The sequence below is a fragment of the Pogoniulus pusillus genome, chromosome 26 (genome assembly GCF_015220805.1).
Source record: "Pogoniulus pusillus isolate bPogPus1 chromosome 26, bPogPus1.pri, whole genome shotgun sequence".
In the NCBI taxonomy this organism is placed as follows: domain Eukaryota; kingdom Metazoa; phylum Chordata; class Aves; order Piciformes; family Lybiidae; genus Pogoniulus; species Pogoniulus pusillus.
This window is the reverse complement of record NC_087289.1, coordinates 18,195,458-18,223,053: the sequence shown is the minus strand read 5'-3', so window position 1 is coordinate 18,223,053 and position 27,596 is coordinate 18,195,458. Positions and strand designations below refer to the sequence as shown.

At 49.1% G+C, this 27,596-nt stretch overlaps 1 protein-coding gene across 7 annotated transcripts in view; it reads left to right on the top strand.

Annotated features, from left to right (window-relative positions):
• LOC135187052 (glypican-5-like) overlaps nt 1–27,596 on the top strand; it is a 620,448-nt gene that overhangs the window by 422,193 nt on the left and 170,659 nt on the right. For all 7 annotated transcript variants that reach the window (XM_064165391.1, XM_064165390.1, XM_064165389.1 and 4 more), the window contains one exon: nt 24,918–25,068. In XM_064165391.1, coding sequence (XP_064021461.1) covers nt 24,918–25,068 — 151 coding nt within the window. The remainder of the gene's footprint in view (nt 1–24,917; nt 25,069–27,596) is intronic.

The window sequence follows — 27,596 nt, the reverse complement described above, 5'->3', positions numbered from 1 at the left end:
GCCTTCCATTTCCTGCTGGGCATGTGCCCCTGCACTTGTAATCACAGACTGGTGCTGTGAGTCCTACCTGCTTGGCAGTAAGAAGCATGGCTTTGCCTTTGAAGTTAAACTAAAGATAGATTCCTGCTTGTTCCTGCATAATTAGTATCAGATGACCAAATACACAGCAGGGCTATTTGCTATACTCTGTGTGATGTTTCAGCAGCTAAATATAGCTCTATTAGCTCAGAAATACTTAAAAGACCTGGACCAAATGACTCCCCCAGATACAGTCATTCCAGTGGTTCTTCAGGGTCTCCATATACTTTTGAGTTTGCTGGTGTGTGTTCTGCTGCCAGGGTAGCCAACATTCAGGCCTCAACACAGCTGTGCCTGAGCTGTTGGGAACAGAAGGAAGCAGTGCTGCAGCTGAGGTATGCTGGAGGTGTACATTCTTCAGGGGCTCTTTGTGCCATCTCTGCCCTCTTTTGTCTGATTCATCCTTAGGAAAATGCCCAAAGCAGAATCAAGACTGTGTAATCACAGAGTCATAGAATCAGTCAGGGCTGGAAGGGACCACAAGGATCATCTAATTCCAGCCCCTCTGCCATGGGCAGGGACACCCTACCCTAGAGCAGGCTGCACACAGCCTCACCCAGCCTGGCCTAAAACACCTCCAGCCATGGGGCCTCAACCACCTCCCTGGGCAACCCATTCCAGGCTCTCACCACTCTCCTGCTCAACAACTTCCTCCTCATTTCCAGGCTCGATCTCCTCACCTCCAGCTTTGCTCCATTCCCCCCACTCCTGTCACTCCCTGACAGCCTCAGAAGTCCCTCCTCAGCTTTTTTTGTAGCCCCCTTCAGATCCTGGAAGGCCACAAGAAGGTCACCTGGGAGCCTCCTCTGCTCCAGCCTGCACAGCCCCAACTCTTTCAGTCTGTCCTCACAGCAGAGCTGCTGCAGCCTCTGAGCAGCCCCATGTTCCTTCTCTGGACACACTCCAGCATCTCCACATCCCTCTTGTAATGGGGGCTCCAGAACTGGATGCAGTACTCCAGGTGGGGTCTCAGCAGAGTGGAGTAGAGAAGGAGAATCCCCTCCCTGGCCCTGCTGGCCACACTTCTCCTGCTGTAGCCCAGGTTCTGCTTGGCTTTCTGGGCTGCAAGTGCACACTGCTGGCTCCTGCTGAGCTTCTGGTCCAGTATCACCCCCAAGTCCCTCTGCTCAGGGCTGCTCTCCAGCCACTCACTGCCCAGCCTGCATTTGTGCTTTGGATTGCCTCGACCCAGCTGCAGGACCTTGCACTTGATATTGTTGAACTTCATGAGTTTGACTTGTGCCCACCTCTGCAGCCTGTGCAGGTCCCTCTGGATGGATCCCTGCCCTCCAGCCTGGCTGCTGCACCACACAGCTTGGTGTGGTCAGCAAACTTGCTGAGGCTGCACTCAGTGCCTCTGTCCATGGCATCCACAAAGCTGTTGAACAAGTCTCGTCCCAGAACTGATCCCTGAGGGACTCCACTTGTCCCTGTCCTGCACTCGTTCATGGAGCCACTGACAGCCACTCTTTGGGTGTGGCCATTGAGCCAGTTCTTTATCCATCTCGTGGTCCACCCATCAAACCCATGTGTCACCAGCCTGGAGACCAGGATGTGGTGCGGGACGGTGTGGAAGGGTTTGCTCAGTCCCACGTAAATGACATCAGTTGCTCACCCCTCATCTATGAATGTTGTGACCTGTTCATAGAAGGCCACCAGTTTTGTCAGGCAGGATTTGCCCTTGGTGAAGCCATGCTGACTGTACCCCATCACCTCTTCACATTCGTCTGTCTCAGTAGTGTCTCCAGGAGGATCTGCTCCATCATCTCACTGGGGACAGAGGTGAGACTGCCTGGCCTGGAGTTCCCCAGTGCTTCCTTCTTGCCCCTTTGGACAATGGGGGTTATGTTTCCCCTTTTCCAGTCAGTGGGCACTGCACCAGACTGCCATGACTTTTGGGATATAATGTGTAATGAGATGAGAAACACTTGCCCAGGAGTCTGGCTTTGTTTGCTTAGCTCATCCTTTGTCGTCACAAATAATTGTAGCTTCCAGAGCTGCCTGGGGGCGCAGGAGCCCTTGCAGGGTTAACTGTACAGCAGGCGAGGCTGCTGCTGAGTTGGTATGTAAGTGAGACACACCACAGCTTGTTCTTCATTGCACTGATAGCTCCTTGTCAGGAAAGAATGCTGCTCTGGGTGCAGGCTCTGCTGTCAGTTCCAAACTGCACTATCACTTGCAGCTTTTTCTTTTAGGGCACCAGCTTGTCCATGTGTGTGCTTGCTGCTGCTTGCTGTGCGTTCGGAGCAGCTGCATGGGAGCAGAGCAGGACGCTGCTACAGAGCGCCTGCACTTCACATGAGCTGGAGGCCACAGCCAGCAGTGTGCCAGGTCTGGCAGGGCATGTAGCCCACATGTGCTAGGAGCAGGTGTGGAGCTGTTGGAGGGTCAGAGAGCCCTGCAGAGGGACCTGGACAGGCTGGATGGGTGGGCAGAGGCCAATGGGATGAGACTTAACAAGGCCAAGTGCAGGGTTCTACACTTTGGCCACAACAACAAACCCAAGCAGCACTACAGGCTGGGGACAGAGTGGCTGAGAGCAGCCTGGCATAAAGGGACCTAGGGGTACTGGTAGAGAGTAGCTGAAGATGAGCCAGCAGTGTGCCCAGGTGGCCAAGAGAGCCAATGGCATCCTGGGCTGTCTCAGGAGCAGTGTGGGCAGCAGGACAAGGGAGGTTCTTCTGCCCCTGTGCTCAGCACTGCTCAGGCCACACCTTGAGTGCTGTGTCCAGTTCTGGGCTCCTCCATTGCAGAGAGATGTTGAGGTGCTGGAAGGTGTTGAGAGAAGGGCAGCAAGGCTGGGGAGGGTCCTGGAGCAGAGCCCTGTGAGGAGAGGCTGAGGGAGCTGGGGGTGTGCAGCCTGCAGCAGAGGAGGCTCAGGGCAGAGCTCATTGTTGTCTACAACTACCTGAAGGGAGGCTGTAGCCAGGTGGGGTTGGGCTCTTCTGCCAGGCAAGCAGCAACAGAACAAGGGGACACAGCCTCAAGCTGTGCCAGGGGAGGTCTAGGCTGGATGTTAGGAGGAAGTTGTTGTCAGAGAGAGTGATTGGCACTGGAATGGGCTGCCCAGGGAGGTGGTGGAGTCTCTGTCCCTGGAGGTGTTGAAGCCAAGCCTGGCTGGGGCACTTAGTGCTATGGTCTGGTTGATTGTCCAGGGCTGGGTGCTAGGGTGGACTGGCTGAGCTTGGACGTCTCTTCCAACCTGGTTAATTCTATGGTTCTCTGCATGCAGCCTGGAAACACAGGAAGTTCCTTCTGAACTTCCTTTGAGGGTACTGAAATGCTGGAACAGGCTGCCCAGAGAGATTGTGGAGTCTCCTTCTCTGGAGCTATTCAAACCCATGTAGAGAGGCAAAGTTGAAGCACACCCAAATAAATAGTCTCACTTTGATTTGGAAGTTAAAAGAGAACACTTTAACAATAAATAAAAGGTATTTGAGATAGGGCATTTACAAAGAGGGACAGGGAAGGGAAAACCAAAATGCAATACATATATATATATACACAAGCAGATTGATGGCACTGAGGGGTTTGTCCACTTTCTGCTCTGATGGCCACCTGGTAGAACAAAGAGCAGCAGGAACAGGAGGGTGGTGCTGTGAGGCAGAGAGGCAGGGCAAGAGAGAATGAGGCAGGATGCTCTGCTGTATTTATAGGGGACTAGACAGGCAGTCTACTCCACTACACCTGGAGTAGGGCTAAGCACCACATCTGGAGTAGGGTTAAGGCCCCATCCCCGGGAAGGAGTCAGGAGGACCAGGAGGGTTACTCTTTACATGGGCAGTGGTGTGAGATCACTGTGGTTGGTTGCTCCTTGTTTGCACTGAGAATCCTCTGCATAAAGAAAGATTTGAACTTTTGTGCCAGAGCCAAATGAAAAAAGTAGGCCAGCTTTTTACTTCAGAGGTCTAAGGTGGGGAAGAGAAGCAGGTGAGATGATTGAATGATCCTTGCAGGCCTTCAGTGTAAGGTAATGAAAGGAGGAGAAAAGCTTCCCTTGTGTAGAGCTGCTAAAGGTCGGGAGAGTCCAGCCACCAAGGTAAGAGCAGCTTCCACTTGTAAAACATAACAGCACATTCAAGCAGAAGTGGCCAGGAATCATGCTCACCTGAACTGATGGCTATCTTTAAGCAGGAAAGATGATACTGTTCCAGCAGAAGGCAAAACAAATCCAACGATAAGGTGAAGTGGGTCACAAGCAGTCAGTGGAAAGGAGCTGGCAAGATCGAATACAGATGAGATGAGGAGCAAAAGCAGAATGCAGGCTGTCACCAGAATGATTTGGTGTACACTGACTGTCTTCCCGTGGTAGTTCTCAGGTCATTTTGAGGGTTTTTTACCTCTTCCAAACTAGGTCTCATTTGACACTGTCCCCCAAGGCAAACTGCTGGCTAAGCTGTCAGCCCATGGCTTGGATGGCAACACTCTGTGCTGGGTTAGGAACTGGCTGGAGGGCTGAGCCCAGAGAGTGGTGGTGAATGGTGCCACATCCAGCTGGCAGCTGTCACTAGTGGTGTCCCTCAGGGATCAGTGCTGGGCCTCATCCTCTTTAACATCTTCATATATGATCTGGATGAGGGCATGGAGTCAGTCATCAGCAAGTTTGCAGATGACACTAAGCTGGGGGCAGATGTGACTGGGTTGGAGGGCAGAAGGGCTCTGCAGCAGGACCTTGACCGCCTGGGCAGATGGGCAGAGTCCAAGGGGATGGCATTCAATAGCTCCAAGTGCAGGGTGCTGCACTTTGGCCACAACAACCCCATGCAGAGATACAGGCTGGGGTTGGAGTGGCTGAGAGCAGCCAGACAGAGAGGGATCTGGGGGTGCTGATTGATACCCACCTGAACATGAGCCAGCAGTGTGCCCAGGTGGCCAAGAGAGCCAGTGGCATCCTGGCCTGCATCAGGAATGGTGTGGTCAGCAGGAGCAGGGAGGTCATTCTACCCCTGTACTCTGCACTGGTTAGACCTCACCTTGAGTATTGTGTTCAATTCTGGGCCCCCCAGTTTAGGAGGGACATTGAGATGCTTGAGTGTGTCCAGAGAAGGGCGACAAGGCTGGGGAGAGGCCTTGAGCACAGCCCTACGAGGAGAGGCTGAGGGAGCTGGGATTGGTTAGCCTGGAGAAGAGGAGGCTCAGGGGTGACCTTATTGCTGTCTGCAACTACCTGAGGGGTGGTTGTGGCCAGGAGGAGGTTGCTCTCTTCTCTCAGGTGGCCAGCACCAGAACAAGAGGACACAGCCTCAGGCTGTGCCAGGGGAAATTTAGGCTGGAGGTGAGGAGAAAGTTCTTCCCTGAGAGAGTCATTGGACACTGGAATGGGCTGCCTGGGGAGGTGGTGGAGTCGCCGTCCCTGGAGCTGTTCAAGGCAGGACTGGACGTGGCACTTGGTGCCATGGTCTGGCCTTGAGCTCAGTGGTAAAGGGTTGGACTTGATGAACTGTGAGGTCTTTTCCAACCTTGTTGATACTGTGATACAATGACAGAAGCCAATTCAAGTCCAGATCTCTCTCATATTTGTAGCTGAGATGACCTCTTTTCTTTGCTCCTCTTTAACGCTGCCTGAAATGTAGGTAAGGTCTGCAGAGCTGCACGAGTGCAGGATCTAATTTAGACCCGTGGATGGAGAACAGAGGGTGATTGTTTGAACTGTAATTAAATGAAAAAATTAAAATTTTGGTGACATGAGAAATTGAATGGAGAAACTTCAGAAATCTCAGAAGAGACTTCAGTGGAAATTATCCTAATTGATTAAATGGGAACTTAGTCACTTGTAGAGAAAACGCTCTGAAAGAATAACTGTAAAAGACCAGGACAAATGAGCATTGCTCGTCTGTGCCAAGGCTGCTTCAATGAATTCTGCAGCAAGGTGCTGGTAGCACAAGTCTGGAGCCCTCTTCAGAGCATTTCAGTCTTCTCCCTGGAAATAGCAATTCCTTTGTACGGTGTGAACGAGGTACAAAGAAAGACTTTCAAAGCCACTTTGCGTCTCTGGTGAATGTGGGGCAGTTGCCAGCCCTGAATTATAGCTATATGCAGTACAGAAGAATGCAGTTATCAATTTCCCTGGTGCATCAGGAGAGAGCTTTTGATCTTTGTGGTCAGATTATCTTGTTAGTGGGTTTTGAGAAGGCAGTAGGAGCAGATGATCATCCATAAAGATTGATGCTTTGACCTTTTTGCGCTTCCTGTGCCTATTCCAGTCCTGGACAGAATTTAAACCCACGAGGGGCAAGACAAAGCTGCTGCCAGGCAAAGCAACTCTTCCTGCTCTCCAGAAGCTTCACTGGTTGGTTGCTTGCACATTTTAAGCTGGTTTCACAAGCAAACACAGCTTATGTAATGTTCTCTGCTGCGTCACCACCTCTCAGCTTTGCCACTCCTTCTGTATCCTTTTAACCCTTTAAGCAGTTTTAACCAAATATAAAAGCTTCTGAGGTCTGAGAGGAGAGAGGCTCACTGGTAAAAGCACTGTATCGTGGACTCAGTCATAGAATCAGAGAACCAACCAGGTTGGAAGAGACCTCCAAGATCATCCACTCCAACCTAGCACCCAGCCCTGGCCAATCAACCAGACCATGGCACTAAGTGCCTCATCCAGGCTTTGCTTCAACACCTCCAGACACAGGAACTCCACCACCTCCCTGGGCAGCCCATTCCAATGCCAATCACTCTCTCTGACAACAACTTCCTCCTAACATCCAGCCTAGACCTGCCCTGCCACAACTTGAGGCTCTGTCCCCTTCTTCTGTCCCTGGTTGCCTGGCACAAGAGCCCAACCCCACCTGGCTACAGCCTCCCTTCAGGTAGTTGCAGACAGCAATGAGCTCTGCCCTGAGCCTCCTCTTGTGCAGGCTGCACACCCCCAGCCTTGCTGCCTTGCTGCCTTGCTGCCCTCAGCCTCTCCTCACAGGGCTGTGCTCCAGGCCCCTCCCCAGCCTTGCTGCCCTTCTCTGGACACCTTCCAGCAGTCTTTGTGTCTGAGAACATCCATGGGAAGCCAACAACAAAAAGGAAAGCCATTGGAAAGAAACCCCAGTGGCAGTTGGTGCTAGCAGAAGTATCTCTTCTCTCTTCTTCCCTTCTAAAATAAAAATGACTTAGCAAAAGCATTCAGTCATAACTTGTCAAATGTTACCATGAAGCCCCTGGAGTACAGCATCTGGAAAGAGAGAGCTTTGTTTTCTGCCATGATCAGAAGGCATGGAGTGCATCTGTCTGTTTCTTTGCAGCACCATCCTTTCACAAATGAGGAAACATGGGCTGGCCCTGCACCTGGAATGAATTGAATCACATCCACAGAGTTCACTTTGCTGATTCCTAGCAGCATAGGCTCCAGTCCTGTCTCTTCCCATGCATCCCATGTGACACCTAAAGAACACAACACACTTAGCAATGTGACACTGAAGATATCAGAGAAGCCTGGTGGCACTGAGACACGGTGATTGCTTCAAAATGTGGGCTGGGGTTGCAGTGTCATTAAAGCTTTTCGTAGTGAGTTGTGATTTAGCACCCAACATCAATATATGTTAAAGGGATGACAAACATTGTTAATCATCTCCTTACCATACTTTCCATACTCTACTCCATCTTGTATTTTAGTGCTCAGTTGCTGGGATTTAGTGTGGAGGAGACTAAACAGACCACTGCTTCTGTCATGTTCTAACATGAAACATCAAATCCAAGCCTAGGTCTGTTGAGCATTGCCAAGTAATGAAAGGCTTTGATTGTTCACAAGTCTTTCCAATGTCATGTCAAACTCTTCATACTATGAAAATGATCTTCTCCAACACAGAGCTTGAAAGCAGATAATTATCCAAGAACGTGGAACAGAATTAACATGCACTGGAGCATGTCATGGACATTTCCTTCAGCAAATATAAAAGGTAATTGCTGTCTCAGTACAAAGCAAGGAGAAAAGTTGGCTCTGTTCCTTAGACAATTTAGATTGGCCAATGTTTACTCACTTAACCCATAAAAAACATGCAGCTTATCAGAAGGTTGCCATTCCAGGGCTGATGGAGTGCAACCAGCTTCCTAATTGCAGGCACCTCTCATTTTACACTGCCCAGCTCTCATCAGACAGAAGGTTCCTGGCTATTACTAGAAACCTAAACCCTGCTGAGTCAGAGCTCCCAGTTAAACAGGACATTTGTAAACCACACTAAGCACCAGCAATAATCAATGCATTTTTTTCTTGAGCAACACTTTGACCTTATGCACTCTTGGCCGAGAAGAATGGGCATCATTTGATATGCAGACACAATTTTCATGTACAGAAATCAGACAAGCAAGGAAATACTACTCCTAATGGCTAATGGGAGTGGTTCTGGTTTGTGATTTCTGAGTTTACAAATCAGTTTTACAATATTAGAAACTAGCAAAGTGTAGAGACACTTCTCTGGAAGAAACCTGAAATACCATGCACAGCTCATTGACATCACAGGCAACTCTGCTTACACATTGATTCATCCAGGTCTTGCAAATGCTTGAGAATTTCAGTCTGTGTCTTCTGGCAGTGTGAGTGCAGCCCAGACAGAAACCTTGTGCTGGGCTGCAGCAAGAGCAGCATGGCCAGCAGGGCAAGGGAGGGGATTCTGCCCCTTGGCTCTCGTCAGAATACACCTGGAGGGGACACACAAGAAGGACATTGAACTGTCAGAGCAAGTCCAGAGTAGGGCCACAAAGATGCTCAGAGAGCTGCAGCAGCTCTGCTGTGAGGACAGGCTACAAGAGTTAGAGCTCTGCAGCCTAGAGAAGACAAGGCATCAAGGAGACCTTATAGTGACCTTCCAGGTATCTGAAGGGAGCTACAGGAAGGCTGGGGAGGGACTATTGACAAGGTCTTGTAATGACAGGACAAGGGGGAATGGGTTTGAAGTGGCAGAGGGAAGATTGAAAGTAGATGTTAGGAAAGGGTTGTTTGCAGTGAGGGTGGTGAGACACTGGCACAGGTTGCCCAGGGAGGTTGTGGAGCACAGAATCACCCAGTGTGATTGAAGATCACACTGGGTGATTCTGTGCTCCACATCCTCCCTGAAGGTGTTGAAGGCCAGGTTGGATGAGGCCTGAGCAACCTGTTCTAGTGGGAGGTGTCCCTTCCTATGGCACAAGGTTGGAACTGGATGATCCTTGAGGTCCCTTCCAACCTAAACCATTCTCTGGTTCTGTGATTCTTGGGAGGCTGCCCCAAAACTCCAGTAGTTAAAAAGTTTGTTTTCTCCCTTTTTTGTACCTATGCTTATTTTTTTTCTCAAGAGATCTCTTCACATTTAAGGGGAAGGCAGGAATCATAGAATCATAGAATCAACCAGGTTGGAAGAGACCTCCAAGATCATCCAGTCCAACCTAGCACCCAGCCCTAGCCAGTCATCTAGACCATGGCACTAAGTGCCTCATTCAGTCTTCTCTTAAACACCTCCAGGGGTCATATTTCTCCATCTCTCTTTGTGCTAGGAGAATCAAACCATGGTCATTGAGAGAAGACTCTTCATTTTTTCTGGTCATTGTGCTAACCCCTTGCAAAAGTTATCCCAGTTAATGCTCCTCCTTTCTGAGTGTGGAGAAATGGTGTTGTAAGCAATGCAGAGCAGACTAGGTTGTGAGAGCACAGGAGGCAAAGCTTGCCAGGTCTGGCATTGTGCCTTTCCATCTCAGTGTGGCAGAGACACAGTGTGTTCATCTCCCAGCCACTCACCCTTGCAGCCTTCTGGTCTCATGTGTGATTTGGGTTATCGCTAAGAACAAGTAGAGCTGCCACTGGTGACAGCACTGTCACCTGGCTAATATCTGCACATCTAGAGCTGTCGTGGGCCCATTTCTCATGCAAGGAGCTACTTTGCAAGAGCTGGGGACAAGATCATTCTGAGCACCTTGCTGGCACTCTCAGCAGCCCTTTCCCTCTGAAGCTGTTGCGTCCAACAGCTGCCATCCCAGGGATGAACTGCTGTCAAGAGTCACAAGCCTTTGTGATCAGCTCCTGCACACTCTTCACCAACAACTGCAGTGTTTACATTGCCTCTTCAGTACAAATGGTTACCCTTTTTTTTCCTTAGCTTCAACAAGATGCAGAAGGTCTTAATTCAACATGACAGGTTTGGTAGCCATATGCTCTGTCTTCAGACTACCTCTACTGCAATCTAAAAAGCAGATTGTGTTTTTGGAAGAGCCTACACCAAGATAACTGCCTAAAGGTGAAATGCATGCCTGTGGCAGGGATTAAAGCAAGGAATGTGTCTAAGTTAGGCATAGTAGATAACAGAACAGATGACACCAAGCTAGGAGCAGATGTTGCTCTGTTGGAAGGTAGGAGAGCCCTGCAGAGGAACCTAGGCAGGCTGGATGGGTGGGCAGAGGCCAATGGGATGAGATTGAACAAGGCCAAGTGCAGGGTTCTACACTTTGGCCACAACAACCCCAAGCAGCACTACAGGCTGGGGACAGAGTGGCTGAGAGCAGCCAGGCAGAAAGGCTGCTGGGGGTACTGGTAAATAGTAAGCTGAAGATGAGGCAGCAGTGTGCCCAGGTGGGCAGCAGAGCCAATGGCATCCTGGGCTGGCTCAGGAGCAGTGTGGCCAGTAGGACAAGGGAGGTTCTTGTGCACCTGTGCTCAGCACTGCTCAGGCCACACCTTGAGTGCTGTGTCCAGTTCTGGGCTCCTAAATTCAAGAGAGATGTTGAGGTGCTGGAAGGTGTCCAGAGAAGGGCAGCAAGGCTGGTGAGGGTCCTGGAGCAGAGCCCTGTGAGGAGAGGCTGAGGGAGCTGGGGGTGTGCAGCCTGCAGCAGAGGAGGCTCAGGGCAGACCTCATTGCTGTCTACAACTACCTGGAGGGAGGCTGTAGCCAGGTGGGGTTGGGCTCTTCTGCCAGGCAACCAGCAGCAGAACATGGGGACACAGCCTCAAGTTGTGCCAGGGGAGGTCTAGGCTGGATGTTAGGAGGAAGCTGTTGTCAGAGAGAGTGATTGGCATTGGAATGGGCTGCCCAGGGAGGTGGTGGAGTTGCCATCCCTGGAGGTGTTGAAGTGAAGCCTGGCTGAGGCACTTAGTGCCATGGTCTGGTTGATTGGCTAGGGCTGGGTGCTAGGTTGGACTGGCTGAGCTTGGAGGTCTCTTCCAACCTGGTTGCTTCTATGATTCTCTGATTAAGAGCTTCTTTGGTGTGTCACATAACGTTCTGTGATTCTGTGACATAACAGCAGTGGCACCAAGATGAAGACATTGAGAAGTGTCTCTTTGCTCCCTTGACCCAACAGACTTTGTGAATTCAAATTAAATCTTGTTCATTTTCCCTAAACAGCTGTTGTGCTTGGTTAAAAGCATTAAGTAGACCAAGTCATTGTTCATTTGTATTCCCTTTACATTGTTCACAATTAATCCTTTTTGGGTGACAGTTTTCTCAGGCTGTTACTGTGAAGCTTTTGCTGATAGCAGTAGGATTCTGTGAGTACAGGTTCCTGTTGTTCCTTCACGGTGGCATCAGTAAATATGGGAACATAAGTAGCTTGTGTCATTCAGTTCAGTGAGTATTAAGCTGATCCTGGTGCTAGCACTCTCCTAAAAAAATATGCTCACCTTTAATTAGCAGTTGAAAACCAGAAACCACAAACACTGAAAACCCAGGAGGCTTCATCCTGCAGTGCACCAAGGTGAATCTCTAAACAGCATCTTAGATTCCTGCTGAAATAGTTCTATGTACATTTGTAATCAGCCAAGAGGAAAATAATGGCTTTTAACTTCTCTGCTGTGCTGTGTGGATCTGCAGTAGACTATCCAGGAAATCAGGGAGAAACAGACAGCTTAGAGGAAGGACACAGAGGGGAAATAGGAACCACCTGGAGAGAAATGAAAGTGTGGATCCTTAAGTGTCTGGTGTGTCATCTGGCAACGAAAATATGAGCAGGAGAGTAACAAATCAAAATGCATAAACCAGGAGAAGAAAAGGTACTCATGGGTAAAGGCAGACTTGTGCAAATACAAAGCCTCAAGGAGAGAGGACTGGAAGGGGGTGGGGGGGAGGAGTTAGGGTAGAAAATTAGTAGAAGTTATATATAGGAAATAACAGAATGGTTGCAAGAAACTTGGAAGGGACCATAAGGATTATCTAGTTCCAACCCCCTGCCATGGGCAGGGACACCCTATGCTAGATCAGGCTGGACACAGCCTCATCCAGCCTGGCCTTAAACACCTCCAGGCTTGGGACCTCAACCACCTCCCTGGGCAACCCATTCCAGCCTCTCACCACTCTCATTTCTATTATTAATAGAATATTATTCTATTATTATTAGGTCAGCTGGAAAAGGTTTAGTCAAGAGAGATGTGAATGAAGTGCTGAACCCATTGTCAGTCCTCAGCTGTGTTGCATAAATTATTTACAGCTATCCAGTAAAACTATCCTAATACCATGCTGGTGCCTTGTAAAGCACAATGTGCTACACAAAGGGTACTTATGGTGAGGATCTGAGTAAGTATGACAAGGAAACCTTCTGGACAAGGGGACACAGCCTCAAGTTGTGCCAGGGGAGGTCTAGGCTGGATGTTAGGAGGAAGTTGTTGGCAGAGAGAGTAATTGGCATTGGAATGGGCTGCCCAGGGAGGTGGTGGAGTGGCCGTGCCTGGAGGTGTTGAAGCAAAGCCTGGCTGAGGCACTTAGTGCCATGGTCTGGTTGAGTGGATAGGACTGGGTGCTAGGTTGGGCTGAATGAGCTTGGAGGTCTCTTCCAACCTGGTTGATTCTATGAATCTATTGCTGTTTTCTTTAGCTTAAAAAAGGGGATTTATGAGTTGAGTGCTACCTCCTCAAGTTGTACTACTTTCTGAAGAAACTGGATAAGGATAGAATCATAGAATCAACCAGGTTGGAAGAGACCTCCAAGCTCAGCTGCTCCAACCTAGCACCCAGCCCTAGCCAATCAACCAGACCATGGCACTAAGTGCCTCAGCCAGGCTTGGCTTGAACACGTCCAGGGACAGTGACTCCACCACCTCCCTGGGCAGCCCATTCCAATGCCAATCACTCTCTCTGCCAACAACTTCCTCCTAACATCCAGTCTAGACCTCCCCAGACACAGCTGGAGACTGTCCCCCCTTGTTCTGTTGCTGCTTGCCTGGCAGAAGAGCCCAAACCCACCTGGCTACAGCCTCCCTTCAGGTAATGCATTAAATTTTCTTGGATTTTTATGAAATAGAGACAAAGAAAGAACAAACCAAAGAAAATGCCTGGCAAAATGGAAGACAAATAAGTTCATCTCACTTATTTATACTGTAATATATGAATGCTAGATAAATGTGCAGAAAAGAAGCAAAAGCAGCTGCCAAATGCTGTTTAAAAGGAGCTGTGAGCATATGTGGAGGAAAATGAACCATAAATGTTATCTCAAAGGAGAGGACCCACTAGGAATAAACATATATATAGCAGTTATGTCTAAATTCTGTTATGTTGCTATTGTTTTCTGGGATGACAGAACATCTGCTCAGTCACAAGGCACCAGTAAAATGCAGCTTTATGCCTAAAGCAATTTGTCAGCCCCTAACAAAAATGTGTGTAGTGGGCTAAAAAAACCAAAGGCACAGTGTCATTTTCATTTGTAGTCATTTCTGACCTAATAATGATTTAGAAAGGATTCTTTTTAATCTTTCTTTTGAAACAAAAACCAAAATGAACAGATGGATTGAGTCATTTCTGACTCTTTTCCAGATAAGGCTTTGTGACCTCATTGCTGTCTACAACTACCTGAAGGGAGGCTGTGGCCAGATGGGGTTGGTCTCTTCTGCCAGGCACCCAGCAACAGAAGAAGGGGACACAGTCTCAAGTTGTGGCAGGGGAGGTCTAGGCTGGATGTTAGGAGGAAGTTGTTGGCAGAGAGAGTGATTGGCATTGGAATGGGCTGCTCAGGGAGGTGGTGGAGTCACCATCCCTGGAGGTGTTGAGGCGAAGACTGAATGAGGCACTTAGTGCCATGATCTGGTTGACTGGCTAGGGCTGGGTGCTAGGTTGGACTGGATGAGCTTGGAGGTCTCTTCCAAGCTGCTTGATTATATGATTCTATGATTTTATGTACATTATTTGTGCACAAGCTGGCCAAATGCTTTGTCTGATGTCACTAAAACACTTTTTCAAAGGCATCTACTTGTAAGTACCTTGAGAAAAGCTCATGCTTAGCTCACAGCTCCTAAATACAGTATATAAGCACTATGAGAACAGCAGCAAGTGATATGTGTGTTCATGTGACGAGGGGACAGAAGTCAGGTTTCACCTCAAAGCTGTCTTTTCAGAGTGGGAAAGCATTCAAGCTGAAACCCATCATATAGAAAACTAATTACCAAATCCCTCAGGAAACAATTATTGCATGGGATTTGTCTTGGAATATTCCAAGCACACAGCTTTAAAGGGGCTCTATTCAAAAAGTGTATTCTCTCAGGTTTTTCAGTGTTGTGTTCACTGACCTGAACAGTCTGAAACTGTGGTGCAAAATACAATTCTAAAACCTATTTTCTGATGAAATGAGTTTATTATCCTACAGCTTGGAGTCATCCCCTCAGATATACATTCCTGTATGAGCCCTCAGAAAATAGACTAATCAGTGAAACAGATTGAAATTGGCACTTTCTTTAGGTGGTTTTCTCTGAGCTAAAGAGTTATGATTTAATTAATGTGTGGAAGTATTGAAGTGGAACTTGCCTTCATCAGAAACCAGGAGAGTGCCTTTATATTCTACCACACTGATGGTCAGAGTGAGAATTAGGGTGGAACTCATCATGGAAAGCTCAGGGGGTGTGTGTCACTTGCTCTCTAAAGCCTGTGAAGTCTGAAGGACTCCTGAGAATCACAGCTCACAGGATGTTAGGAGTTGGAAGGGACCCAAGGAGATCATCCAGTCCACCCCCCCACCAGAGCAGGACAATCCTATCTAACACAGAGCACACAGAACACATCCAGACAGGCCTTGAAAGGCTCCAGAGAAGGAGACTCCACAACCTCTCCGGGAAGCCTGTGCCAGTGCTCTGTGACCCTTGCAGTAAAGAAATTCCCCCTTGTGTTGAAGTGGAACTTTTTTTGCTGCAACTTACACCCATTGGAATCATAGAATTACACAATCATAGAATCAAGCAGGTTGGAAGAGACCTCCAAGCTCATCCATCCCAACCTAGCACCCAGCCCTATCCAGTCAACCAGACCATGGCACTAAGTGCCCCAGCCAGGCTTTGCTTCAACACCTCCAGGGATGGTGACTCCATCACCTCCCTGGGCAGCCCATTCCAGTGCCAATCACTCTCTCTTGCAAGAGCTTCCTCCTGACATCCAGCCTATGCCTTTGTACAAGCAGGAACACATGTGCTACATCATCAGGCATTAATAGGGGAGGAGGACAGCAACCATTCTTGTATGACTTCTCCATAAAGGCACAGCTCAGCAGAACTTTCTTTTTTCCACATGTCACTTAAGGTTGGCACCTTTGCCAGGATAAATAAAATGCATGAGAGTAGTCATCTGTATCTGACTCAGGGCTGAATAGTGAGTATGTGATTTGTTACTGTTCAGCTGAATCAGGGTCACTAAAGCTTTCCCACAGCAAGAGGATCTCAAAAAAGCTTGTGGTACTTTGAGAGTTTCTCCCCAGCAGGATTCACCAGACTAACTCAGCTGGATGGAAGTTGAGGATGTAGTCTACCTGGACTGCAGCAAAGCATTTCACACCATCCTCCACAAGAAGCTCCTGGCCAAGCTGGTAGCTCGTGGCTTGGACAGATTCACTCAGAAATGAGTCAAGAACTGGCTGGAAGGCCATGCCCAGAGAGTGGTGGTGAATGGTGCCACATCCAGTTGGCAGCTGGCACTGGTGGTGTGCCCCAGGGATCAGTGCTGGGCCCAGTCCTTTTCAATATCTTTACTGATGATCTGGACCAGTGTGCCCAGGTGGGCAGGAGAGCCAATGGCATCCTGGCCTAGATCAGGAGCAGTGTGGCCAGCAGGACAAGGGAGGTTATTCTCCCCATGTCCTCAGCACTGCTCAGGCCACACCTTGAGTGCTGTATCCTCTTCTGGGCTCCTCCATTGCAGAGAGATGTTGAGGTGCTGGAAGGTGTCCAGAGAAGGGCAACAAAGCTGGTGAGGGGCCTGGAGCTCAGCCCTGTGAGGAGAGGCTGAGGGAGCTGGGGGTGTGCAGCCTGCAGAAGAGGAGGCTCAGGGCAGAGCTCATTGCTGTCTATTGAAGGGAGGCTGTAGCCAGGTGGGGTTGGTCTCTTCTCCCAGACAACCAGCACCAGAACAAGGGGACAGAGTCTCAGATTGTGCCAGGGGAGGTCTAGGCTGGATGTTAGGAGGAAGTTCCTGCCAGAGAGAGTGATTGGCATTGGAATGGTCTGCCCAGGGAGGTGGTGGAGGCACCATCCTTGGAGGTCTTCAAGCAAAGGCTGGATGAGGCACTTAGTGCCATGATCTGGTTGATTGGCCAGGGCTGGGTGCTAGGTTGGACTGGCTGAGCTTGGAGGTCTCTTCCAACCTGGTTGATTCTATGATTCTATGAAGCTCTACTCACAGCATAGAACACATTTACAAGTATATATATATATATATGTATATATATATATACACAAATATTTACTACTATATGCAATTATCTACACGTTAAAAATAATATAGAAATTCAAATCCCCCTCCTGAATAGCAAAACCACTCAGGAGAGCTGTGAACTAAGTCCACTCTTTCCACCCCCTCCCTTATCTCAGAAGGCTTACATGCAGGGATGAGATGCAGAATGCTGACAAGGAAATAGCTAGATTGGGTACATAGGTTTTGTGCAGAGGAGTTAAGGCAAGCAGCAGGCAGAGACTGACTGACTTTGTTCTTGTTTCTTGGGTTGACATCCATGAGTAAAACCAATGAGTGATGTAGGCATCACTGTTGTTTTTCTTTTCACAGCTAATGATCTAATTTAGAATCATAGAATGGGTTAGGTTGGAAGGGAGCTCAAGCATCATCCAGTTCCAAACTTGTGCTATAGGCAGGGACACCTCCCACTAGAACAGGTTGCTCAAGGCCTCATCCAGCCTGGCCTTGAACACCTCCAGAGAGGCTGTGGAGCACAGAAGCATCCAATGTGATCAAACATCAAAGATCACACTGGGTGCTTCTGTGCTCCACAACCTCCCTGGGCAACCTGTGCCAGTGTCTCACCACCCTCACTGCAAACAACCCTTTCCTAACATCTACTTTCAATCTCCCCTCTGCCACTTCAAACCCATTCCCCCTTGTCCTGTCATTACAAGACCTTGTCAATAGTCCCTCCCCAGCCTTCCTGTAGCCCCCTTCAGATACTGGAAGGCCACTGTAAGGTCTCCTCGACCTCAGCCTTTTCTCTCATTAAAATATTCCAATTAGCCTCAAACCAACACAACCCTTTAGAGCTCTGTGAATCTGAGTCTAAGCCTACTGCAGCTGGGAGAATTCCTGATTTGAGTCAGCTCCCAGTTGGGCTGTCCAAATCTTATTGATCTGTGTATGTAACCTTTTCATGAGTTAAAAACCAAACCAACAAACATTGTCTTTCAGATGTGGCAAAACCTTGAAGACTTCATTTTTGAGCTGTTAAGATTGCAGTGTTTTCTGGAATCTCAGGCAGCCAACTGTCTTCTGCTGTACAAACTCCAGTGCCCAGCCTGGACTCCATTGCAGTTGTTTAACCAAAGCATCAATTCCCTGCATCAAGACAGTATCACAGTCTCACAGTATCATCAGGGTTGGAAGAGACCTCACAGATCATCAAGTCCAACCCTTTACCACAGAGCTCAAGGCCAGACCATGGCACCAAGTGCCACGTCCAGTCCTGCCTTGAACAGCTCCAGGGACGGCGACTCCACCACCTCCCCGGGCAGCCCATTCCAGTGTCCAATGACTCTCTCAGGGAAGAACTTTCTCCTCACCTCCAGCCTAAATCTCCCCTGGCACAGCCTGAGGCTGTGTCCTCTTGTTCTGGTGCTGGCCACCTGAGAGAAGAGAGCAACCTCCTCCTGGCTACAACCTCCCCTCAGGTAGTTGTAGACAGCAATAAGGTCACCCCTGAGCCTCCTCTTCTCCAGGCTAACCAATCCCAGCTCCCTCAGCCTCTCCTCGTAGGGCTGTGCTCAAGGCCTCTCCCCAGCCTCGTCGCCCTTCTCTGGACACGCTCAAGCATCTCAATGTCCCTCCTAAACTGGGGGGCCCAGAACTGAACACAGCACTCAAGGTGTGGTCTAACCAGTGCAGAGTAGAGGGGCAGAATGACCTCCCTGCTCCTGCTGGCCACACCATTCCTGATGCAGGCCAGGATGCCACTGGCTCTCTTGGCCACCTGGGCACACTGCTGGCTCATGTTCAGGCGGGTATCAATCAGCACCCCCAGATCCCTCTCTGTCTGGCTGCTCTCCAGCAGTTGCAGGCAGGAACTATTGTACCAAGCTGCCAGAGATGGCTGGATGGCATTGGGCACCAGCAGGCTGAGCAAGTCAGCAAAATAAGGCTTGTTTAAGAGTGGGGTTTAAGCAGTTATAGAAATGGCATCACTGACTCCAGCCTCTGATCTCCAGAGTTAAATATGAGTGAAAGATTGTGATTCTCTTTGTAACCATCTGTGGAGAAGCAGAGTGTTTTACTGATGGAGACAGCAACTAGGAGAACTGTCCAGGCTTTTTAACGGATCATGGCTGTCTATAATGATGCCTTGAGCCTTTGGATGACCTCCATCTCCACTGCTGGGGCCTCTCAGTCCCCTAGCCACAAAGCATTACAGGCATTGTTTGCCTGCGCCCAGCAGAGCTTGGTAAAAGGTGAAAGTTAATGTCCTTTATTGTGATCTTCTAAAGCTCCACCATCTTAGTCCATCCTCATGAAGTCTGTGCTACTTCAGTGAAGCCTCAGGCCTTTGAGAAAGTTTCCTTCAATTCTAAGCAGAAATGGAGCTGGAGAAAATGCTCTTCCATTAAACCAGTGATCCCACTGGAGGCAAGTGGCAGTAGCCAAAGGACAAGTGGGCCTTCCAAATTTGAGAAGAGCAGGGTGCTAGATCAGCAGTCACAGTGCAGTGGTGACATTGCCTTCTCAACAGGGGTGCACAGTGTGTGTGGAGCTCCTCAGTGAAGTGGTTTGGTGTGTTACCTCCTGCATTGGGTTCATTTGGAACTAAGCTGTTATCGCTGCACAAAGATCTGTTCCCACATTCCAGGTGAGTGGTAGCCACAGATGCAAAAGTCATTGGAAGAGGCTGGAAAATGGTACACATGGTGAAAAGGATTTGTAGGTCACACTTGAGTTGACTTTAAGTGGCAATATGGAATGGGTGTATAAGTAGAGGCTATGGTTTGATGATCCTCTGTGTTGGCAAGCCAAGACAGAGATAGGTACACCTTCATTCAGCACTACAGGCTGAGGACAGAGTGGCTGAGAGCATCCAGGCAGAGAGGGACCTTGGGGTACTGGTAGAGAGTAGCTGAAGATGAGGCAGCAGTGTGCCCAGGTGGCCAAGAGAGCCAATGGCATCCTGGGCTGGCTCAGGAGCAGTGTGGGCAGCAGGACAAGGGAGGTTATTCTGCCCCTGTGCTCAGCACTGCTCAGGCCACACCTTGAGTGCTGTGTCCAGTTCTGGGCTCCTCAATTCAAGAGAGATGTTGAGGTGCTGGAAGGTGTTGAGAGAAGGGCAGCAAGGCTGGTGAGGGTCCTGGAGCAGAGCCCTGTGAGGAGAGGCTGAGGGAGCTGGGGGTGTGCAGCCTGCAGAAGAGGAGGCTCAGGGCAGAGCTCATTGCTGCCTGCAGCTGCCTGCAGGGAGGCTGTAGCCAGGTGGGGTTGGGCTCTGCTGCCAGGCAACCAGCAACAGAACAAGGGGACACAGCCTCAAGTTATGCCAGGGGATGTATAGGTTGGATGTTAGGAGGAAGTTCTTCACAGAGAGTGATTGGCATTGGAATGGGCTGCCCAGGGAGGTGGTGGAGTCACTGTGCCTGGATGTGTAGAAGCTAAGCCTGGCTGAGGCACTTAGTGCCATGGTCTGGTTGATTGGCTAGGGCTGGGTGCTAGGTTGGACTGGCTGAGCTTGGAGGTCTCTTCCAACCTGGTTGATTCTGTGATTTTATGATTCATTAACATGGGCTGGAGATGCAGATCTGGGCTGCAGCTAATCTCCTTCTGCAGTGAAGGCATCAAGAGCCCAGGAGTCTGTAAACTGCTGCTGTGTTCCATGTGGAGAAGCTGAGCTTGTTTCTTTGCACAAAAAAGACGGTGCACATTTGGCTCAACTATTTACTTGTGTGGAGCAGAGGTCAGGATTGACCCTTGGGCACTGAATGAGATCAGATGTTTGAAAAGGAGGAGTAACCTTAACAGGCAGTGGACATTTCTGCTCTGACTGGCAGCAGTCATTAAATGCCTTTATTAAGTCGTATCTCTGCTCTGTTCACCACTTAGGCCATTTCCTTTCCCTCTGAGGGATGACAAGTCAGAATGAGTGAGTCTCCTTTCCTACGGTCAGGACACAATCAATCTGTGAAGGAGCTGAGTTATCTTTCTCCCTACCAGGCAGATTTTGCCAGTTGTTCAACAAGCTGTTGTTCTGTACTGCCATGGCACCAGCCCTTCTGCTGTGACTGGTGAGGCGCCAGAGGAGCACACGCTCATAGAATCATAGGATCAACCAGGCTGGAAGAGACCTCCAAGATCATCCAGTCCAACCTAGCACCCAGCCCTAACCAATCAACCAGACCATGGCACTAAGTGCCTCAGCCAGGCTTTTCTTGAACACCTCCAGGCACAGTGCCTCCACCACCTCCCTGGGCAGCCCATTCCAATACCAATCACTCTCTCTGTGAAGAACTTCTTCCTAACATCCAGCCTATACCTACCCTGGCACAACTTGAGACTGTGTCCCCTTGTTCTATTGCTGGTTGCCTGGGAGAAGAGGCCACCCCCCACCTGGCTACAATGCCCCTTCAGGTAGTTGTAGACAGTAATAAGATCTCCCCTGAGCCTCCTCTTCTCCAGGCTAAACACCCCCAGCTCCCTCAACCTCTCCTCATAGGATTTGTGTTCCAGGCCCCTCACCAGCTTTGTTGCCCTTCTCTGGACATGTTCCAGCACCTCAACATCTTTCTTGAATTGAGGGGCCCAGAACTGGACACAGTACTCAAGGTGTGGCCTGAGCAGTGCTGAGTACAGGGGAAGAATAACCTCCCTTGTCCTACTGGCCACACTGTTCCTGATGCAGGCCAGGATGCCATTGGCTCTCTTGGCCACCTGGGCACACTGCTGGCTCATCTTCAGCTACTATCTATCAGTACCCCCAGGTCCCTTTCCTCCTGGCTGCTCTCCAGCCACTCAGTTGCGGTAGCAACTAGAGAGCAGCTCCTGCGCTACAGCCCAGACCCTCTGCTCCCACTTGCTGCTCTTCCCACTGCAGTGCAAAGTTCTTTGTGCCTCCAGAAGAGCAAGCAGATCTTTTTCAGCAAAATGGTGAAAATTTTGGCAGAAGTTTTGGCATCTGTTGTTCTGTCGAATGGGATCTGTGCTGCACTGATCCAAGCAGTTGTGAGCCCCAGAGTGGGCAGTGGCAGCTCTCAGTATCTGAGGAAGGAAACTATCACACAAAGCTTCCCACTACAGAGAATCTGCTGCATCCATCATCATCTTTTCACACAGTATCACACAGTATCTCAGTATCATCAGGGTTGGAAGAGACCTCACAGATCATCAAGTCCAACCCTTTACCACAGAGCTCAAGGCCAGACCATGGCACCAAGTGCCACGTCCAGTCCTGCCTTGAACAGCTCCAGGGACGGCGACTCCACCACCTCCCCGGGCAGCCCATTCCAGTGTCCAATGACTCTCTCAGGGAAGAACTTTCTCCTCACCTCCAGCCTAAATTTTCAATCCATTTGATACAGTTGTATTAGTCCTGCACTTCAATTCCTCCCCTAGGTCCCAGCCCATCTCCTTTTCAGTGTGAAATGTGTTTGAATCTTTAAAGTGACTACATTATAAGATAAATTTTGCTCAGTACCAACAACATTCACAGTCCTGGAGCATAAAGTAGATCACAAAGCCTGAAATGGACCTGCAGTCTTTTGGGGGAAGGATATTTGTGATGAAGGGTATTGGATAGTCCAGAATCTGGGTGACTTTGAGAAGCATCACAATGTCTTTCCATTTGGTTCAGGACTAGAAGAACAGGTCCTAATCATACCTCCTCAAGCCATACAAGCAGAGCTAATATGAATAGTATTTAACCTGCTTGATTCTATGCTGATTGGACAGGGCTGGGTGCTAGGTTAGACTGGATGAGCTTGGAGGTCTCTTCCGATCTGGTTGATTCTATGAGTCTATGAACAAGGGTTTTGTAACTCTGAAAAGGAGACATAGAAGCTGCTGCCTTTCAAAACAAAGTTCATATGCATTGCAGGCTGAGTTTCAGCTAGGTGAAGGAAGTGATCAGAAAGAGGGGAATTGCACTTAAAAACAGAAGCACCAGCCCTCTCTGGAGTTTTCCAACAAGATTCAGAAAATAAACTGGTAGTCACTCACAAAATGGGAGTGATAGGTACAGGGGAGTGGAAACCAAATAGTGACCAAAGCAACTTGGCCAGCTTGTGAAAAAAATCCACCCCAAGTCCGAGTATTTCCCTGCCACTGGGCTGTACTGAAAGCTGTACTGCTTCAGCTTTGCTCCCCAGAAGCTCTCCCACCTTCTTCTCATATCCTGAAGCATCCTTTGCTTCAGTGACAACAAAGACAAGCTGTTGAGGAGGGAGGCCACTAAGGAGTGTGGAGCAGCTTGGCAATGAAATATTATACCAAAGTTGCACAGCTCCAAGAGGAGCTCAGCAAGTGGGTGCCACCCTCAGGGGTGGGGGACAGCTCCAGGTTTCTTCTGAATCATCCTTGCTTGACAAATGCCCTATAACAGACTGGTTTGGTCTAAGCCAGTCACTCCATTTGTTTCCATACAGTGCTGTTCTTGTTTCTACCTGCATAGACCTGGTTTGTGTGCACTGGCAATAGAGACCAAGCCCGTAATGGAAAGTAGCAAATACCATAATCTCTTCAGAGGTTGGCTCTGGGAAGAACTTCCTCCTAACATCCAGCCTAGACCTCCCCTGGCATAACTTGAGACTGTGTCCCCTTGTTCTATTGATGCTTGCCTGGCACAAGAGCCCAACCCCACCTGGCTACAGCCTCCCTTCAGGTAGCTGCAGACAGCAATGAGCTCTGCCCTGAGCCTCCTCTTCTGCAGGCTGCACACCCCCAGCTCCCTCAGCCTCTCCTCACAGGGCTGTGCTCCAGGCCCCTCCCCAGCCTTGCTGCCCTTCTCTGGACACCTTCCAGCACCTCAACATCTCTCTTGAATGGAGGAGCCCAGAACTGGACACAGCACTCAAGGTGTGGCCTGAGCAGTGCTGAGTACAGGGGCAGAAGAACCTCCCTTGTCCTGCTGGCCACAGTGTTCCTGAGCCAGCCCAGGATGCCATTGGCTCTCCTGCCCACCTGGGCACACTGCTGCCTCATCTTCAGCTACTATCTACTAGTACCCCAAGGTCCCTTTCTTCCTGTCTACTCTAGTTGATTTGTGGTAGGTTGGACTGGATGATCTTTGAGGTGTCTTCCAACCTGGCTGATTCAATGATTTCTATGATTCTAAGTAGTTTGTGGTCTTCAATTGTAAGTTGCCCAGACCAAGTACTCAGCTGGGAGATTGTACCGTAATTAACCTGTGATGTCTGAACTATGGTTTGCAAGAGGACCAGAGCTCCCTGTGATGATACTGGTAGATGTGGTGTTTTCAATTAGAAGCTTGATGTTATATGTCCCTGGCCACCTGCAGTGGAGAAAATTTGATGGTGTAGTCTGATAGTCTAAAATATTTGGATGGCACTGCCAGAAGAAACATCCAACATGAGGAGCAGTTCTGGAAAGCGAATGAGAAAGTGCATGTTGCTTAATGCCCCAGGTTAGGGTGGATCCCTCCCCTGGTAGAGTAGCCTCACTACAACAAGAGCTTTTGGAGAGTCAGGAAAAATGAAATTGTATTTCTTATAGTTTAAACTAAATGTAACAGTATAAGGAGAATAAACTACTGTAGAAATAGAATAAGCTTAAGGAAGATGGGGAAGGGGTCAAGCGGCGGCAAAGCAGCGAAAGCAGCAGCAGCCAAAACAGCAGCAGGGAAGATAGCAGCAGGCACAGCAGAAGCAGCAAGGGGAAGGTCCAAGTTGTGCTTCCATGCATAAAGCCCTTGATGAGGCAATGAAATGATATTAACTTGTCCATCAGGGGTGATCGTATTACTGTCTACAACTACCTGAAGGGGCATTTTAGCCAGGTGGAGGGTGGCCTCTTCTCCCAGGCAAGCAGCAATAGAACAAGGGGACACAGTCTCAAGTTGTGCCAGGGTAGGTCTAGGCTGGATGTTAGGAGGAAGTTGTTGGCAGAGAGAGTGATTGGCATTGGAATGGGCTGCCCAGGGAGGTGGTGGAGGCACCATCCCTGGGGGTCTTCAAGCAAAGCCTGGATGAGGCACTTAGTGCCATGGTCTGGTTGATTGTTTAGGGCTGGGTGCTAGGTTGGAGTGGATGATCTTGGAGGTCTCTTCCAACCTGGTTGATTCTGTGATTCTATGATTCTATGATTCTATTCTGTGGCCTAACCCTACAATGTTCACTTCTCCACACAGAGCTTCCACTTCTAAGTTTCTCTGTTCTGAATATTGGTTATGTCTGAGCTAGAAATCAGCTCCATCGGCCACACTTTATAATCCCAGCTTAGTCACGGGAGGTAGGAGCCCTGTAAATATTCTAACCATTGTTTTTGCTTCTTCCCTTTTAGCTGGATGCTGAGAAGGCAAAGTTGAAACTGGAAAGATGGGCTTCCCGAGACGCCGGCAGCGGGGGGGGCAGGAGCGAGGAGATGGAGTCAAGTGGGGACTGCGATGATGAGGATGGCTGCCAAGGCTCCGGTGACAGGATTCACACAGCAGGTAAACACAGCTTCTACAGGCGCATGCAGAGCATAGAAACTCACAGATGTCACAGGTGGACAGAGCTAAGACTTACACAGCTTGAATTACTGTCGAAATCCCACTCTGTTCAAAGGATTTGAATCTTAATCTGTGAAGAGCTGCAGTAAAAAATTGGATGATAGAGGCAGTGACCTAATATGATTTAACATTTGGCAGGCAAATAGGAAACTTAATTTTTCTCCAGGGAGACCTTGAAGTAGCTTTCTGGTCAGAGAGGACTTTTTACAAAGGCATGTGGTGATAGCACAAGGTAGTAATGGCTTTAAACTGCTGGAAGCTAGATTTGGATCAGGTATTAGGAAGAAATTCTTTCCTGCCGTGGGGGTGAGGCGTTGGAGCAGGGTGCCCAGAGAAATTCCTCTCCCTGGAAGTCTTCAAGTCCAGGCTAGATGGGGCTTGAGCAACCTGATCTAGTTGGAGGCATCCCTGCCCATGGCAGGGGCATGGAACTAGATGATCTTTAAAGGTCTCTTCCAACTCAGACCATTCCATGATTCCGTGATAAGAGTGAATCCTATCTGCAGTGAAATTCAGATCACAGAAGAGGCTCCCTACAAAATGTGTGCTCTTCAAATAAATAGGGAAATTAATGCCCTGATAGACTCTGCTAAGTGCTAACATAAATTTTTATTGGCTTCATAATGATAGTGAAGGATGAGCTGAACAGAGTTGGCCAAAAGCTTGTGTTCTTGAGAAACCACATGGAGCTCTGGGGCTTTCTGGTGGTGAGCTGCTGGTTCAAGAACGTTTCTCATTGGCCTCAGATATGCATTCTGCAATGTTTGTTCCTTAAATTGCTTGGATAGTATGCCATCAAATGCAGAATCAGCATCAGAATCTAACTTGGCTGACACCAGAATGCTACCACTTCAATATATCACAGTCTCACAGTATCACAGTATCATCAGGGTTGGAAGAGACCTCACAGATCATCAAGTCCAACCCTTTACCACAGAGCTCAAGGCCAGACCATGGCACCAAGTGCCACGTCCAGTCCTGCCTTGAACTGCCCCAGGGGCCTGGCAACTCCACCACCTCCCCGGGCAGCCCATTCCAGTGTCCAATGACTCTCTCAGTGAAGAACTTTCTCTTCACCTCCAGCCTAAATCTCCCCTGGCATAGCTTGAAGCTGTGTCCTCTCGTTCTGGCACTGTCTGGTGCTGTGCCCTCGCTACAGGCAGCCAAAAAGAAGCAAGAGATTTGTGTCTAAATACTTGCTAGCAGTGCTTTATCTTATCTGGGAGTTCTGATTCATTTCAGCTCATCCAAAGGTAACTACTCTGAGAACCACAGTGTGTCTAAGTATAATTTGGGTTGGATGTGCAAATGATATGAAATGCAGGTATGATGGTGTTGAAAAATAGTGCTCATTGTAAGAACTCAGGTGCTCAACAGTTTTAGACTGCTGCTTCCTTCAGCTGAAATATCAAGAGCTTCTTCTTTGTCCCCTTATCACTAAGTGGGAGAAGGCATCCCATATTCAAGTCAGTCTTGCAAACAAGCTGTGAGTAGTCTATAGTCAGTCTGAGTTCACAGTGTGAATGTCATAGAGTCATAGAATCAGACAGGCTGGAAGAGACCTCTGAGCTCATTCAGTCCAACCTAGCACCCAGCCCTATCCAGTCAACCAGACCATGGCACTAAGTGCCCCAGCCAGGCTTTGCTTCAACACCTCCAGAGACAGAGACTCCACCACCTCCCTGGGCAGCCCATTCCAATGCCAATCACTCTCTCTGACAACAACTTCCTCTTAACATCCAGCCTAGACCTCCCCTGGCACAGCTTGAGACTGTGTCCCCTTCTTCTGTTGCTGGTTGCCTGGCAGCAGAGCCCAACCCCACCTGGCTACAGCCTCCCTTCAGGTACTTGCAGACAGCAGTGAGGTGTGCCCTGAGCCTCCTCTTCCCCAGAAGAGCAAGATTAAGCATGCATTTTGAACTGTGGGCCAAAAAAACCGTTTGATTGAGTTTGTAGTTCCATTTATAAATGCCTGAGCTGCAGCTTGTGCTGTGAGAGCTGTGTGGTCAGGACACAGGAGGTGTCATAAGGGCAGGAGGGTTCAAATTCTTAAATAATGGTGACTCCTAGATGAAGCAAAAAATTGCACCACCTAGTCCCCTGTTGCTTTGAGTGGAAGAGCTTTGAGACAATCTCACTTGAAAGCTACTCGAGTGACTTGTTTCTATTGTTTATTGCATTACAGACACAGCAATGGAAAAGGCTGTGAGGTGGTTTGGGCCCTGGGGCTTTGTGAGGGTAAAGAGCTTCCTCTCTACGTGGAATCATAGCAACAAAAGCCAGGTGCTACCAATTCTTAAAGGAACAATTGAACTATTAATACCCTGGGTTGGGAAGATGTGTGTGCATGCTTACATGGACCATGGCAGAACTCAGGTGTTCAAACATAAGCACTCAGAATCATAGAATCAGTCAGGGCTGGAAGGGACCACAGGGATCATCTAGTTCCAGCCCCCCTGCCATGGGCA